The 18,064-nt window shown below is 42.1% G+C and overlaps 1 protein-coding gene across 1 annotated transcript in view; it reads left to right on the top strand.

The window, feature by feature from the left end:
* arvcfb (ARVCF delta catenin family member b) overlaps positions 1-18,064 on the top strand; it is a 249,980-nt gene that overhangs the window by 98,059 nt on the left and 133,857 nt on the right. Inside the window, 3 exon segments of the mRNA XM_032515943.1 lie at positions 477-572; positions 7,845-7,935; positions 9,765-9,984. Of these exon segments, the coding sequence (XP_032371834.1) occupies positions 9,793-9,984 (192 nt within the window). The 5' untranslated portion in view covers positions 477-572; positions 7,845-7,935; positions 9,765-9,792.

The following is an 18,064-nucleotide window of genomic DNA, read 5'->3' as shown; positions in this document are numbered from 1 at the left end:
ATCACAAGGTACGAATGTTCCTCTGTTTGGGTGCCAACAAAAGGATCCAGTGAGAGCTGTGTTGCGTTAAAGGCGATGTCACAGCTATTTCACACGGCATCACTATGACGATCAGCTACAAAGCCTAGATATCTAGATATGTACCTGGTACCAAAAGTGAGTCGAGTAGAGTCAAGCTATACAACGCGAAAAATATTTGCGAAAAATGTCCCCAAAAAGAAGCATGTAAACAGAAAGCAGTAGTGGACCTAAAACTGAGCCTTGTGGCACACCACACGTGATGGGCAGGAGAGGATGAACCAATAGCTATTGAGAGGGTACTATGGTTAAGAGTAGAGCACCAGCATCAGATTACAGTTTGAACTTTGTATACTACACATGTGTCTCTGTATTACACAGTAGCCCTATGTTAACACTGCACCGTCAGCGGGTTGGCTGAATACTTATTTTCCATGTCCTTGTTTTTTTATCCACAGATCTCCCTTGGCGGACTGAACAAACAAGTTGACTCTAACAGAGCTACACCTGTCCTCACTCTACTTGTGGTCTGACGGCACTCACCGACATCAAAGGTACACCCGCCTCTCTCTCTACACCTCCAGCCCTCCTTTAATCAATCTGAATCTTTGTTCAGCTCATCATTGCAGTAATTACATTTCCTGATGTTTTTTTTTGGGTTTGCAAATCCAAGACTTCTCTCTCTGTTATCTCTCCTCGAGGGAGCTTCACTTTACTTAACTTCATTTCACTTTGTCGCAGAGGTTCCTCATATGATTTTTATTTCAATACATTCAGAAGCTTTTTCCTCCAGGAAATGTGCTCTGATTTAAATAATTCTCACAGTTGAAACAGCTCAGGTAAATGTCAGCTGAAAATTGGTCTTAGTTCTCTTCACAGTTTTTATTGGGTTTTAGAGCTGAATAGGAGAGGACATTTGTTCTAGTCCAGGATTAAAGACAGACTCAACTGTGTAATTGCATGTTTGAAGTCTGGCACCTGTTGAAGATAGAACCTGAGACACCTTAAAGCAACTTGGATGTCTTACAGTATGTGCTGCAAAAGACGTTGCTTTACTTCACGTAAACTTGGAGACACTCTATTGCGCCTGTGTTTCATGTTGATCAAAGCTTTGTGCATTGCATTAAGCTTGTTCAAAGTGACGTGGTTATTGCATCTTTAATTATTTTGCTCTGACTCACAATCAAGAACCAACTTTTATCTAGATGGTTTCAATTTAAAATAGGCGAAAAGGCATTAAAACAGGCTGCTGTTTGGAGAAGCTTTGTACGTCCTATATAAGTCTTAACTTCCTTCAGACACTAACAATGACAGTGTATGTTGTCTATGTAGTGTTTGTGTGTGTGTGTGTGTGTGTGTGTGTGTGTGTGTGTGTGTGTGTGTGTCAGAGTTTTCCGACCTGAAATCCTCCACATAGCGAGGCAGTTCATAGAAAAGAAGAATGAAATCAAATACAAAGGGTTAAAAACATTTCTTTTCTCCTAGCAGTGAAAGTGATCAGCAGTGGACTTGGCGCACCTTGCTAAGCTTTGCTTATCCACGCATCACTCAGCAATACCCTTCTGGGAATTAACACTCACTTTAATGTTCCTCAAAGCAACAATGCCTGGAATCTTAAATTGGGATTGGGGGGAAGGTTCACTCCTGGTGACAGAGCATTTCTTCTTTTATGTGTTGCATCTTTTAAAAAAAATAGTCACTAGTATAAGTCCAGTGCTACTTAGAATATTAGATATATATTAGAAATGACAATCATGTTCCGGTAACCGTTCATTACATGGTAGCATGCTGCATATGTTGATTTTAGCTAGTATTCTGTGGTAAAGCTGCCACTTATAAATTGGGCATTGTATCTTATAGCATTTGTACAAAGACGGATGAAGGCTTGGCTTTGCTACAGTTACACTCTTAGAATGTACAACTGTCATGTCTGTTCTTCTTCATAATTAGTACTAACACAATCGGACATTCATGTTCATGAGTTGTGCTTTTAAAGAGTCGCAAAACTTATCCACACCTTGCTGTTGGTGAGCAGAAATTCCCAACTAAGCACACTGTCATTATGATGAATCACTTAAAGCTGCAGTAGGGAGAGAAAACGTGGACTTAGCCTGAAAATTTGAACACGCACACCTTAAAGGTCCCTCCCCCCGTGCTCTCTGCTGCGCTACAGCCCTCCCTCCACAGCTCCTCCCCCACAGCGGAGCCTGCAGTGAACGTGCAGGCTAGTAAGAAGGGCCACCGATGATGGCGGATAAACAGCTATGGCACATTAACTGGTAGGGACAAAACATCAACGATATGTCCGTCACTGTCTGTAAGAGCTTTGACATGTTGGACAGCTTAGCCAAGCAGAATGATTTCCTTAAGAGCCTGAAACCACAGGCTCTGAAAAAACAGTTTACGGCAGAGCAATACCACCTAATATTGCCAATTTACCTCCTGACTGTAAGAATGTTTTGTGGTCAGGGAACGTGGTTAGATTGAAGACTGTTCCACACACGCAGAAGGAAGAGGAGCAGGTGTTTTTAAGGACCCGATTGTGCCACTGAGAGCTACATCTTCAGATGGGAATATGATGAGTTTAGACAAGGAATTAATTTGAGATCCAATTACAGCCTCTGGAAAGGGGCAAATTGGCCATGAGGGGGGAGGACGTAACCCACCACCCTCCTAGTCCCTAATCAGGTGAATGTTTCTAACTCGATATCAGGCACTGATGGTAACACTCAATTACCCTTACCCTGTACCTCCCAATCTGTTCCCCATCCCCCTAATGACCCTGTACTCAAACCCCTCAAGACCATACGCCACTTCTGCTCTAGGCGGCCTCCTCGGTACCTATACTGTAGTCCCCCTTTGTCTCTGCTTTGACTACTGATGAAAGACAAGAGTCAAAGCAATAGATTTTTTATTTTGGGAAATATGCTGTTTCGCTTTTGTGCTGAGAGTTCGATGAGAATTTCACTAACACTCTAATATGTGTCCTCTAAATATGAAGCTCCAGTCAGCAGCAGGGTAGCGTCGCTTAGCGTAAAGACCGGAAACAGGGGCTGAGCGTTTTCTCCCCCCTAGCCAGAATAGATAAGCAGTGTGGCCACATCTTACTGACACAGCACGGTGGAATTAGGTCTGGTAACACATAAGGATGGGGAAAAAATCGATACACCATAGTATCACAATATTTTCATTGGCAATACTGTATCGATACACTGGCGTCAAGTATGGATCTTTTATTATATATTATATAGATTAGATTAGATTAGATTAGATTAGATTAGATTAGATTATACTTTATTTATCCCACGACGGGGAAATTCTGTTGTTACAAGTAGCAGCATAGCAGCAACAGCAAAAAACAAAAAACAAAACAATAACACACAAACACATACATATGTGTTGGTCAGTTTGTCCCATTTTGCAGCAATAAAACTGAAGTGAGATGAAAAACAGAGAAATGTAATTTTTTAGATAAAATGTTGACAAAATTTAATTTTGGGGACATCATTTGAAATTGGGAAAAATTAGAAGTTGGAAAAGAGGTTATAAATTGCAATATATTGCAGAATATTGCGATATGTTTAAAATTGCAATAATATCGTATTATGGCATAAGTATCGTGATGATATCGTATCGGGAGGCGTCGGGGGTGTTTCCACCCATAGTAACGCAAGACCACTTTGAGATAGACCCCGGCTAGTGGTTTAAGCTAAGTTAGCTAAGCTTTGCATTTAGCATATCATCAAATCAATTTATGTCACTTTCCACACCTACTCCACTTTATATTTTTATCACTTTTATCATCTTCGTCTTTTAGCCAAAGTTAAACCGTTTTTGTCTTTTAACAGTTTGAACAAGCTATACATGCTTTATTTCTTCTCGTTTAGACTACTGTAATGCACTTTATATCGGTATAAGTCACAAAGCACTTTCACGCTTACAGTTAGTCCAAAATTCTGCAGCGCGTCTTTTAACTGGAACCAAAAAGCGCGCTCATATAAGTCCAATTCTCGCCTCATTGCACTGGCTTCCTGTACGTTTTAGGATTGATTTTAAGATTTTATTGTTTGTTTTTAAAGCTGTGAATGGACTGGCCCCAACATATATCTCAGACCTCATCCAGATTTAAGGCCGGCGCGATCACTGAGGTCAGAGAGCCAGCTCCAGCTTGTGGTCCCAAAGACGAGACTTAAAACTCGGGGGGACAGGGCCTTTTCTGTGGCTGGACCTAGACTCTGGAACGCTCTGCCCCCCCATGTCGAAACAGCCCAACAGTTGAGTGTTTTAAGTCTCGTCTTAAGACACATTTTTATTCTTTGGCTTTTAACTCCATGTGAGTGTGTGTGGTCCTCTGATGGCTCTTACTGTTTTATTGTATTTTAGTATTTAGTATTTTTATCTATTTTTTTTTTAACTTTTTAAACCAGATGCTCTTATTTAGTTTTTACCATATTTTACATTAATTGTTTTGTATGTTTGAGTTTTCTGTGCAGCACTTGGTAACTTTGTGTTTGTAAAATGTGCTATACAAATAAAGTGGATTGGATTGGATTGGATTTCAGAGATAAATATCATGCATTTTACTTCACTTCACTTTTGTTTGCACAAAAAACACATTTAGTTTATAAAATAGGATGTTTTATTATAAATTAAACTACCCAACAATATAACAGCCTACAATTTCATCTGAAATGATTAGACAATAAACACTTAAAGGACAAAACTGTTTTCATTGTTTCTACAACGTGAGGATTTTTTCTGCATTTAGTACTTTTACTTTGAATACTTTAACCCTTCCATTGTGGTGGAACATACGTATAGTCACATTAAAAATAAACAAGGGTCTTTGAGACCTGAAGGGCAGGGCACAATGGCAGCTGACATGAAATGCAAAAGGCCCCGGGGACCCCCGCAGCACAGGCTTATACAAAATGTTAATAAAATAAACACGAAGGACAACACAAGGGTTAAGTACATCTTCCTGATGATACTTACATACTTCTACTTGAGTATTAGTTTCAATGCAGATTATTTAAGATTACTTTTTGGGGCTTTTCCCTTTATTATAGCAACAGTGGATAGACATTTACAATTTATATTGTGTGGTATTACGTATTTTACTTAAGTAGTGGATTTGTATTCCTCTTCCACCACTGGTCGTATCATGTCAGTCGGCTGCACACAGCAGACTCACACCAACCGGCACCGTTGGGGAGGCTTTCCACCAGAGGATGGCAAAACAACAAGAGAGGCAAAAAGATCAAATGCTGGCCAGCCCAGCTTGCTCTGGTCAAAGTGCTTGCATTCTGCTCGAGGCAGAAAAGTTTCCATCCACAAAACAAGAAGCTGTTCTTAAGCATAACATCATTTAAATTCTTGCCAGTTTACTATGGGGGGGGGGGGGGGGGGGTATGATGGCAGAGGGTTTTGTCACTGAAAGAATTGTTTCCAACGATCCTGATGAATAAGGTGCCAAAGATTTATTACCAGATTTTCCAGCAAGCCTTTGATGTTCGCGATCATCCACACTCAAAATTGTGGCTGTGTGTGTGTGTGTGTGTGTGTGTGTGTGTGTGTGTTTGTGTGTGTGTGTGTGTGTGTGTGTGTGTGTGTGTGTGTTGTGTGTGGTGGATATATTTATTACTGGGCTATTTATAGAGCCAAGGGTTTTGTGCTGAAGTGCATATATAGGAGAATACTTGTGAAGCTAGCTGCTAGTGAGATCCCGCATCAACTCTACACATGGAATATGAGCCTGTTTTTCCTTTTAATTAAAGATGTTTACGCCTTAAGAGTAGTCAAATCCAACACACTTCCCTTTGTGGAATTAATTAAACATTTTCCCTTTTTTTTCTAATCTCATCTCTTTGATAAGTGATCATCCCTTCCACTCATTATCTTCCAAAAGTGGCATCCACAAAAGACTTTCCAGCCCTTGGTGTTTCCATTACATAAAGACTAAGTAGGGCGTGTGCAATAGAGGATGGGGTTAAATGTGCAGACCATGGCTGTGTTTTCATCCCCTCTGACGCAGGCCATTAGCAAACATCTGCTGAACCAAAGCTTAAAAAAAACAGGGCTGTCATGGTGGCAGAAGGGGAATTCTTCAGATGCCCCTCCCTGTACTATTTTAAGCATGCCCAGAAGTTGGGGTTTAATGATAAGCTGCAGGGCGTAGCTGACATGCCTGCCATATTATTCCCTCTACGACTCAGGAAGCAATGGCTACGTTGCCCCCTAACCCTCCAGGGGTGTGAGTCATTAGAGTCTGTCATCAAGTAGGTCCAATCTACATGGCTCATGGTGCCCTTTTGCTGTGGGTTATCTCAAGTAGTGGATCGCTTTGAAAATACAGAAGGATGCTATTTTTTGCCAAGCACTGTTTCCATTTGGAAACTAAATATACCGGCTGATGACTATAAACACATGCCAGTCACATATATTTTAAGGACAACAGTGTTTCGAAATAATAGATTTGTGGTCTGATAATGGCAATGTAATGAGGGATCCTATTTCTGTATAGAGGTGTAGTAACCAAAGCAACCATTTAATTCATTCACATAGATGTGAAAACACAGGCTCCTCAGCATGCACTGCTTTGTGAGGAAGAGTGAAGGAAGAGTCGTGACAGACTCCACTCCACGCCGGATAAATAAATGATCAGCACACAACAAACATCAAAGAGGGATTGTGTGCTTCAGAGGGAATAAGGGCCTCACGCTCCTCAGGTCCTATAGTGAAAAATGAATCCTGTGTATGCACGCACACACACACACTGTTTCTGTCATCCGACCTGTTTAAGAATCTAATGGTTGCATCTGCATCGATCATCCCCCCTCTGAGCCAAACCACCCCTCCTCAAGCTTTGTCTGTTTCGGTGGCATCAGATCAGCTGGAAGATACCCGAAATGCTTCGAAGCGATGTGTCTCCTGACTCATTTGGACTTTCTCTCTTTAACCTGCTGGAGACTAAAGACACACTCACTAGGACTGCACGATATGTGGAAAACATGCCATATGCCATAATGTTATTGAATGTTACGATAACAATATTACGTGCAATAAATAAACCAATATTAGCGTGTACTCAGTGCAAAGCCTAGCTGCTGCTTTCAGTTTGCTGCTAAAATACAACAAACGACATGCAGCAAAGGGCCGCAGGTCGGAGTCCAATGACATTTCTGTTTTAAAGTGCTAATTACTACTTACAACTACAACTTACTAATAGTGATTTTTCTTTGAATGATTGCTAGACTAACATGTCCTTTCACACTCTGATTAAGCAGTCCAGTCCAAGGCCAGAACATTATGTCACATCCGCATACAAAGGACACATCGCTTATGCTCTATCTGTGAAAAACGATAAGAATAATCTCAAACAAATGAATGTATTATAACTACTCAACTGACATTCAGTGAATTTGAGGATTTGAGGGATTCGTGGGGTGCACTGCCCTGGAGTACAGTAACTGCCCACTTTGCCAGGCTGGATTATAATATAATATATATAATAAAATATTATATAATATAATGATAATCCAGCCTTGAAAATAGACATGTATTTTGAGTTACAAAGATTTATGAAAAGCGTAAAAAAAAATATTATATTCAAAAAATATATGGTGAACCAACTATGGATGTTTATTTTGAAATACACGTCAAATACCGTACTTGTTACAACTGTTTCATTAGACTTGGGTTTACTAGAAAGTCAAATCCAACCCAGTCAGAAGAAGCATATGTTGCTTGTTGCTTTTCATTTCTGTTTTAACCTCTGGCTTTCTCACTTTTGTATTCCCTTTGTTTTTCTTTCCCCTCTCTCCCAGCTCTTCGTTCTTCTTGCTGTCTCATCCTTCTGCTTCTGTTAGAGTGGGGGATGTCTGTTTTCTAACACCTCTCAGCCTGCTTATCTACTAGGTCTGTATTGCTATGGTTTGGTATTTCCAACCCCATTTGTTATTGTGCCATCAGCCCCCTCGATAACACGACACCATCAGTTATGGATATCAGGGTGTGTGTGACAGTCATATGCACTGTGGCTTGCAGAAATTAGGATTGTTTATGATGGGCAGTGTGTGTATGGGTGGATGTGGGAAGCTTGCATGTGTTGGATTCGTGCCAGCTACAGTACTTGTATGATGGATTGTGTCATGACTCTGTGCATGACTATATATCTATATATCTAATGACCAGGGATGTACCGGTACCGCTTATTTTCAGACCAAGTACAGGTACTTACATTTTGGGTACTTGCCGCTATCAAGTACCCATATGAGCACTTAATAATACAGTTCTAACAACGCTTTATTTTCATAAGATGTTCTTCTGTTTCTGACTGCAACAAAGTAAATATACAACTTGATGCTGTTGCTGACATTTTAACATTCAACTTTGAGTTTTCCTAACCAAACATGGCACTGCTGCCCATTTCACATACATGTAACCTGGAACCTATTCAGTGGATTTTAGTCAACATAGTAGCAGAAAGACTAAGCCTTTTTTGGAAAAGTGATAGGCAGGTTATTTTTGATGAAAAGAAGCTTCTCTGTATTATCAGCTGTAAGCCTGTTTCTGTTTTCAGTCTGCACTACTTTCATCACCATTATTTATCCTGAAATATCTCCAAACTGCTGACATCACTCGATTACCTGCTCAACTAACGAGCCGATAGGCTCGAGACCTTGCACGAGCCGCCGTAGATGGCGCCGTAGATGGCGCGCGCCCTACGAGCACGCACAGAGACGTTTATGCTCAGCGCATTGTTCGTTGCAGTACTATCCGAAACACCAGAGGGCGTTCACACAAAATAATCTGCAAATAAAAACCAGAAGTAAAGGAAAGCAGGCTGCCTGGCAACAGTAGTAAACACATTATTGTTAAAACACTGAAGTACCGCACAGCATTATATTTTTATATCTATTTTGGCTGATTTCACGTTGCCATAAAGTGGTATTGGGTGAGGTTGTATTGGTGTAGTTTTACGAGTACATGAGCACAGTATTGGACCAACACCTATGTACTGGTATCGGTATCGGTATCGGTATCGGTGCATCCCTACCAATGCCATTCCTCCTTGCTGGCTATAGTTGTTCATTCCTTTCCACCTTTTGGATGTCCAAAAACAAGAATCTTTGTTTTTGTGAGTGTGCACTGTGCTGTTTCGTTCCCTTGGAATTGTTGGTTCATGTTTCCATTTTGTTGCACTGATGTTCTAGCTAAACTGTACTGAATTGTGTGCGCGGTGGCAGGATTCCCTTAATACAAAAGAGGCTCAAACTTCTGAAAGTGACAACATAATTGGCACCCAGCAGAGCAGGCTCTTTAATGCCGTTGCTATGCTGGGCTCTTGTGTTTTGCCCATGTACAGTAGTCACCCTTTGTGGGAAGAATTGGAGCTTGTCCCTTCAGGGTATTGGCGTAAGATAAGAGTCTCACTGAAACAGATTTGACTGTAACAAATAGACTATCTGTAGTATGACCCTACCCCCCAATCATCTAGTCAGCCATCCTAATTGTTCCATTTTGATGTGTCATCTTGGTCTTTTGTTCATGATGATTCTTTAAAGCTTGCGCTGTATGCCAAATCATTAATGTCCCATTTTGGCTAATGAGTTATTCTTGTATTTGACGTTGAACTTGCTTCAGCCTGTTGATGCCGCTCGCCCAGCCTGTTGGGTCAGGGTGTCTTTAATGACCTGGTCCCCCCTCCTCCCCCTTCTCTTCCCCTCCCCTTCCCGACATGGAAGATCTGTACAACTGCGACCAACACTGGACATGGAGGACTATGATGTTCGCTCGGCCGCCAGCATCCTGGCCTCAGTGAAAGAGCAGGAGGCGCGCTTTGAGCAGCTGACCCGAGCCCTTGAGGAGGAGCGGCGCAACGTCACGCTGCAGCTAGAGCGCGCCAACCTGCCTCCCAACCCCCCTACCAGCCAACCGCTAGCATGGCAGCAGGTGGTGATGCAGGTAAATGATGCCGGCATGTTGGCCAACCCCTCGTCATGTTTTGACCACCAACTTGCGATACCATGTGTTTGCCTCCCTGCCTACCTTCTGCGACATTGTTCTGCAACCTCCTTCCATTGAGCAAGCTCATTCCATCGTCATGTTTGCTCATGGTCATTGCTTTTCATCACTGGTGGGAATCTACAATCTCCTGTTCAGTTTCTCTGTGATTTGGGACACACCTTTGTCTGAACCCACTGTCCTGGATGTGCAATAATCTGTTCTGTGGTGACTCATCGTTAAAAGCCAGCTGATGAGATTCAACCTCTCATTCTGTCTTCTTTTCGCCCCCTCATTCTACGCCACAGCTTGCCATTCAACCCCATCTCCTTTCGCCTACTGGTCTTTGATATTGTCTGGTGGTGCTGCTGATTGGATTTGGCCTTTCGCCCAGCTGGGGCCAGTGTCTGGGGGACATTAGAGTCCTGGCCCGGGCTCCTGTCAATGCTGGCTGACTCGGCAGGAGCAGGAAATGTAAGATGTAGACATGAGACAGTTAGTAATCTCCTAAAAATGCCAACAGTCACAACAGCCCATTGATTTACACAGGAAAGAAAAAAAAAAGAAACACTGTCAGACTGTGCACATGTTTTACTAACAGGAATTTGAAAGCACAGTTTGGCGATGCAGCACCTGAAGCACTTAAATACATCACCTTTAATCACGGTAAAGCAGGTAGTCTCATGTGTTTTTGATTTAGCAAGACTTGCAGAGATGAAACCGCTGTGCCTCTTTGCCTGTGGTTGTATTTGCCTGCAGTCACATTTTGTTAACAGTCATGTCAGTGTTTATTTTGAAAGGGCTTGCTGCCAATTTGGCCTCATGAAGGGGATAATGAAGAAGATGCAGGAAAAGTATAGCATAGTAAAGTAAATGTGTCACTCTCACCCACCACAGGGGTAATTTACTGCTTTTGTGTGTGTGTGTGTGTGTGTGTGGTCCACAATATACTGGACAGTGCTTAACATGACAGGCAGTGAATTAACCCTCTCTCTCACGCTATTCCTCACAGATCAAATTCACCCCCACCCTGGCTGTTAGCACACCGGGGTGTCAACTGTGCATATCCGGCCACTGCTCACGTAACCATGCCCCATCTTACATTCCTTTGAAATGTCATTCGCTCACCAGGCATTGGACTGTCGGCTTTTATCATAAACACCTATAAATGCCAAAGCAAATTGGATGTTGGGCTGGTGGAGGGAGGGGGGTTAAATCAGTGTCTGCTGTGGGGGAAACGGCACCTGAGTGCTTGGCATTCTTGAACCTGAAGGTGCTGTGGCATGTGGCATTGTGTGTGCCACACTGTGAGACACACACAATTCCCATAATGAGGTGGTATGAGCGATAAGGAATGCAATAGGTTCTTCCTTTTCTCTTTATCTACTCTTTGCTTAGTTTACACAAACACACACACACACACACACACACTCCCCATGCTGCATGATGGATTAAAATGGATTATGGATCAGTAACTAAGGATTTAATTTCACAACCACAGGGCCAGACTCAATAAGGGTCAGAAAAGGAAAAGATACCAAGTCTGATAAATGTAATCAGATTCAAACGCCTAATGAGTGATAATCCACTGATCTAAATCATTTCAGAACAGATTGGGTCCAAACAACAGCGTGCAAATAGCACTTTAATCTGCCTTCATAATTTTGATCAGTATTGTCAGTGTTTTAACGAGAGAGAGAGGAGAGAGAGAGAGAGAGAGAGAGAGAGAGCAGGCCCAGGGGGTATTTAATAAACACAGGAAAATGTGTCTTTAGTTCACAGAGATGGGTGCAGATTTTTTCACACGGATCATCAGCACAGCACTGTGTGACTTGTCACTTCAAACTCTGAAACTCGAAAGGCTACTTGTTTTTTCATCAAGCCCCCACCTTCAGTTTGTTGAGTTTAAGACTGCAGGCTCTTCTGTCCGGTACAGCCTGGATGGGGAGTGAGGCATGGCCCTGGAGTGCAGCCAAATCACTCCAATAAATCACACATTGATGGTTTGACTGTGTTATATGGAAATATAGCAGTCATTTCCTCTGTAAATTTAAAGTCAAGAATATTTGTAGCCTTTTGAAGTGGTGGTTTGGTGACAAATCTTCTGGCTAATGTTCATGTGAACATAAAAATGGTCCTCAATAGGGAATAGTTTTTAGCCAATCTAGCGGCTCTATAGATGGCAGTTTGGTTGGTTGGTTGGTCAGTCAACCACTTTGGTCCCAATTGAATTATGAACTATAATAAATCTCAGGATATGTTGGATTGATTGCCATGACATGTTTTAGACACATTCATGGTCCCAAGGGTATGACCTTCTGCTGACCTTGGTGATCCCTGATGTTCCTTTAACACCACCACGGGGTTGACATTTTAGTTTTTCAGGTCAATATTTGGATTTGTCCAAAATACCTGCACATGACATTCACCTAAATATTTACACAGTGAGATTTTTGATGGATAATCATCAATTTTGTGGATATAATGACTAAGTGGGTAAAGGTAAATAATAGAACAGTTATAATAGTCTGGTAAGTTCAGGAAATGACATCACTTTACTGTAATGCAGCCTTTAAAACCAGGAAGACAACACTTATGCCCTATTACAATATTACAATATCCAAGATCTTAGACAATATCTAGTCTCATATCACGATATTGATATAATACCGATATCTTGCCCAGCTCTACATGTATATATATTACTGTGCCTAAGCACATCTTCATAAACCCACTACAGCCAAGCGGCTGTAGTGTGTACTTGGTGTTGTTGAACCATAAAGAAAATTTTAGATTAAATTAAATGCTTTTCCAGAATTTTATGTTGCTTTGTTTGGCTACTACAAATACATTTTCCTCTGATATTAGCACAGGTCACCTTGCTTAGCCTGAGTACACATAACTAAATTGGATTACAGAATATTGCTGTTCAACGTGTGGGCCCTGAGTGAGGATAACACAGGGTATAAAAAGGTCACAACATGGCGATTTGACCATTGCATTGGTCCAATGGGAGAGGGGCCTGTAAACAGCAGTGGCCTACTTTCCAAGACCTTACTAAGTGAATTCTTCTCCTCATTCACTTTAATATTACACATTATGAATTGCAGCCAAGGAAGAGAATCAGAGTGGTTAGGCTGTGCCCTACTGTGAGGAACATCAGAACAAAGCTGTCAGATCCCCATTAGCTTTGCTGATGGAATTATCAGTAGAGATTCAGTGACACGGACCGAGGTGCCTTTCAATCTGCATCCACAGACAGCCCCAACATGTGACTCCTCACATGCTAAGATCATACCCTTTCTTTATTTGATTTTGCGTTTGCCTGTGGTAATTGATTTTTGCCTGAAGGAGGGTTATCGCCAAGGCTCTGAAAGGTCAAGTGGTGCATGCTGACAGTTCTATGCTGACAGTGTGGAGAAAGGCAGACAGCACTCAGACAACCAAGTCTATTTGGAGCTAAGGGAGAAGGTGACCTCATTTCATACACACCAGACAACTCGTCTTTCTTCCCACTGCCACGGTGCTGCACGCGCACAGATCTCACCTAGTGGTGCATACAGTAACCCGGCTGCATTGAAACGCAAACTCAGGATAATTTTCTCTTTCTGTGGGTATCATTAAATGTTGGTGTTTGGTATTCAGATGCTATATTCAGAAGGCCCCTAGCATTGCAGAGGCATATCATCCCTTTGTGCAAATGTTCTGGGAAGTTTTCAAAGGCTTGTGAGCTTTAGAGAGAGGGAACAGTGCTGCCTTTGATCTGTGCTGCTGTCTGTGGTGAAGACGTACAGGCCCTGGCCCTGCGATGGCACAACAACACTCAACCAACAATCGCTCCAGCCGCCCTCCACCCACCTACGTCCCCACATTCCCCCCCCCCCAGCCCTGTCCAGGCACAATGGAAACAAAGGGCTAAAGGGGCTATAGCAACACATGATGTATCCTTCCACTGGCAGGGCCCGGAGCCCCTGTACCCTCGTAAATCACCTGCCTAACAATGAGCCTTAGTCTACCCCCTCCCTCCTCTATCTTCCCCTGTCTTGTACCCTCACTGTTCCATCAGGAACCTTCTCTCCTCTCATAAACACCCTAATTACATTGGTGTGAAAGTGCCTCCTTTGTTTATTTTTGTATACCAGACTGTTCCAGTACCTTCTTCCTACACTACTTTCTTTTACTTTCTTATTTTAGTTTCATGCAGCCTGCATAACAAACAAAAGTGTGGAATCTTTCCATATAAATATACGTCTGTTACATTCAACCCCTTGCCAAACGAGTTCACACAGGAGGACAAAAGTTCTGCACTCCACATTTAAATTCTATCACCTAATCATGCTTGTAGCAGTTTAATGTTTAATTTACCCCGTGGATATTAATGTAAAGCAATGCAAATACATTTTGCATTCTGAAAAGATATGAACCCCCCCCCCCAAGTTAGCTCTTTGGTAACTTTCTTTCCATCCAGAATCTTTTCGGCGTCCATTTCAGCGTCTCACGCTCGCCATCCACTCAGAACCTAACGTTACTACAAAAACTACAAAGTTTACTAGGCCAAAAATAACGTTAATCTTGTGATTAAAAAAATGACGCCGTTAAAATGGGTTTGTGTTAATGCCGTTAATAACGCGTTTAACTAACGGCACTAATTAAAAGTAAACCTGGTTTTGAAGCCTGACATTGAATGTGACTTGGCAGTAGACAGGAAACTGAACAAGCAGTAACAGAAACAGGAGACACTTCAAACCAACTTTATTGTCATCTTTCTTTAAAATGATACAATATGGCCCAATCAGCTAAACAAATTTAACTCACAAAGTTTAAAATGTAGCCGTTTAGAAGATTTCCAAATACTTGGTGTAGACAATTGCCCGAGCTAGGGTGAATCCAAAAATAGACGTGGACACAGACAGTATCTTTAGGGTACACCCCTACTTCATATGACATTCTTGAGCTGCAAATACCTCTGCTCACATTTTTTAAAAGTTGTTTCCAACCTCTTTTCACGGGTGACCCAATAACAAAGCTTTAAGGAGCAAAAACCGCTTGCTTCTTTCCACTACGTTGGCTAAAGCAGACCCTGCCATATGTTATCTTTTATTCACTCCACTTCAACATTAGCGGGCAAGTTTGAGGCAATGGCCCATGAATCACACTGCTAACTACTCACGGTAGGGAGTAAGTCCTTTCTGGGTCTCATCTCAGTACAGGCACTGACATGGAGGGACAGGAACTTTTACTTTTAAGGTTGGGGTTGAACATATTTCCCTTGTTGAGACGAGCGGGGAGAAAGAGGTTTGAAGGGGAAGCAGCAGAAAAGCCTTTTGTACTGCGGGGCTATTTATATTCCTCTGGGGCAGCTCAAACCTTCATCCTTCAAACCAGCTGGTGGACTTAATGCCTGTCCTGGTGCACCTCCCTGCCATTTGATCACAATCCATTAAACCATTATACTTACTAAAAGCACTAAGAGGGGAATCTGAACTCGGCTCTCATATCTTTCACCAGACACACTCTCTGTGTGCTCACATAGGTGAACAGACCGACTCAATATCTTTGATGGGAACTGCCTCAGTTTCTGGAAAGGTTCTACTTGAAGATGGCCGTGGTAGTCCGAGTAGACTGTTGGGCTTGGTAGTTAGGTTCAGAGAGTAAAGTGTAGCCCATGTGTTTAAAATAAAGCTGCTTACCTTAACAGGACCCCAGTGCCACCTTTGGAATGTGACCTCACCCTTCCCAGTGTCCTCCAGGATAATTAAACAAGGCTGGATGCTGACCCCTTTCAACTGGAAAGAACTAAATCTAAAACAGTCTTAGAACTTTTAAGTAAGGCTGGCTGGAGGTGTTCTTCAAAGCCTTGATTTAATTATCCTCATGTGTTTAACATACTGGTATGACAATTTTACAACATGACTTACAAGCCTATAAAAGGTTCATTAAACGAAGAACAGTAGCAGCACTGAGCGTTGTTGTGCTTGTGCAGGAGGAAATTCACACTTCACTGGACAGGTATATTCCTTGAGACTACAAATGCCTTAATAAGTGAACGTTAAGTGAACGTTTCTTTTCAATTTCACCCCAGTGTATTCTTTAATTAAGGTTAATGCAACGTGAATATTGGTCTGTTAGTAAAGCACATCAAAGAGTTTGAGCTCTGCTCTCCACAGTATAAACCGCAAAACTGTGCCTCTTGTATTATTGGCGATCAGCAAATACATGCACACATGTCAACTGGACTTGGGATCTAATTTTCCTGGAAAGCATTAACTCTACATTTAAGAAACATAGCTAAAGCAGACAAATCAACTAGTCTGAAAAAGTCAACAAACTAAATAGTCGATGAATCAACTCAGAAGGAGCAGCCAAGCAGTAACTCTCAGCTGGGTACTTTACCTGTAACTATCCTAAAATCTAAGTTCCTAGTTTTATTTAATGCTAACAGAAGGAAGCCTTTTGGTATGTGCTACCTTCAGTAAATCCTCACTCTTCCACCTGTGAGCATTGGAGGGATTATCAGCATGTGAATTCTCTGCAGCAGAGGTATGTGCAGCAACAGTAGGCAGTAGACCACGATTGATAGCAGTAAAGTCAGAACCACACATGCATCCCTTGACTTTGCACTCTCGCTAACTGAATGAGCTCGGCCACTGCCTCAGGCTGAGGCACATTTCACTGCTGGACAGACTAAAGATTAAACATCACCCATTCTGGATTTTTTTGTTTCAGAGTTGCACACACATTTGTCAAAAAATCGTGTAATCTGTTTTAAGGTGAAGCCAGGCTGTGGGGCCATCTTCATATTTTGGCGTATTTGAAAAGGATGAGGTATGGTATGGGAACTGTGTCACATGGAGTGTCTGAGAGTGATTCTCGTTGTGTAGAGGGTGATGGTGATACCGCAGGAATGTGTGAAAAGACGGCCACTGCTCTCAACAGGCTCTTTCTCTAAGTGCCTCATTCAAGCTCATCATTATGTGCTGAATAACGCAGAGCGTCCTCACACAGAAAGCGGCCGTAAAGGATGTACTGAATGTGCAAGCTGCTCATAAGGACCCATAATTACGTTTCCTGTTAGGCGGCGACCTGTCGTAGCTTTAGGGATTATCTCGAAGGGAAGCCATGGTGACAAAGTAGAAGAGCGCCAAATTACACGTAAGGAACCAGGTCGGGGCTGGTGGATGGGTCAAACACACACACGGCTTCACTCAGGAGGCCATGATTCATGTCCCATGTGAAACCATAAGTCAGCTATCACTTTTTGAAATTACCGAGTGTTCAAGCCTTAGTCGGACGCAATGACATTTAAATCAGGAGAAACTTTGTTGCAGATATGCAGAACTTTATAAGTAAGGTACATGTGAACAATATGAAATGTACAACAATATGAAATGTACAAAATCTTTGGAGATTAGACTCCATTGTATAAAATATGTTTTCAAGTTAGGGAAACCCAGACATATCCCCGTTGGAGTCTAGACACTGGTGGGGAGGTGAAGGAGCACGAAGACGGGAATGAAGGAACCGATGGATCGGACACCCGGAAGAAGACCCAGGGTCCCTTGAGCAAAGATGACTGGAGGAAGAAGGGGGGGAGGACTCTTCCTGAAATGACAACTGAGAGCCGCAGAGGAGAGAACAGATTTAAAGCAGGGATGTCCCGCTGTGATTGGCTTGTGAACACATGGCCGATACTGATTGGTTGAACCCAAACAGCTGATCAGTATAGGATATAAATGATAAAGTTATTGAAGACTCCCTGAGAGAATTTACGCTGAGCTACCTTAGACAAGATAAGATACAATTTTGTCTCTTCACACAGAAATTGTTCTTGCATCGTCTGCTCCAACAACCAACAGATAACGCAAAAACAAACGTGACACACCTTTTGTCATGCACACAAACATTTCACATCCAAAACAAGTATGATTATCCATGACGTCAGGTTCCGACCTTGTTTTGCTAGTTTTACGTGAGTCATTTTAATGCCTCGTCACGTTTTAAAACAGTAAATAGGGTTAGTTATATACTGTATGTCGTTAAC

This window comes from Etheostoma spectabile, chromosome 5 (genome assembly GCF_008692095.1).
Source record: "Etheostoma spectabile isolate EspeVRDwgs_2016 chromosome 5, UIUC_Espe_1.0, whole genome shotgun sequence".
NCBI lineage: Eukaryota > Metazoa > Chordata > Actinopteri > Perciformes > Percidae > Etheostoma > Etheostoma spectabile.
Note: the sequence above shows the minus strand (reverse complement) of the source record. Positions and strands in the feature narration are given on the sequence as shown.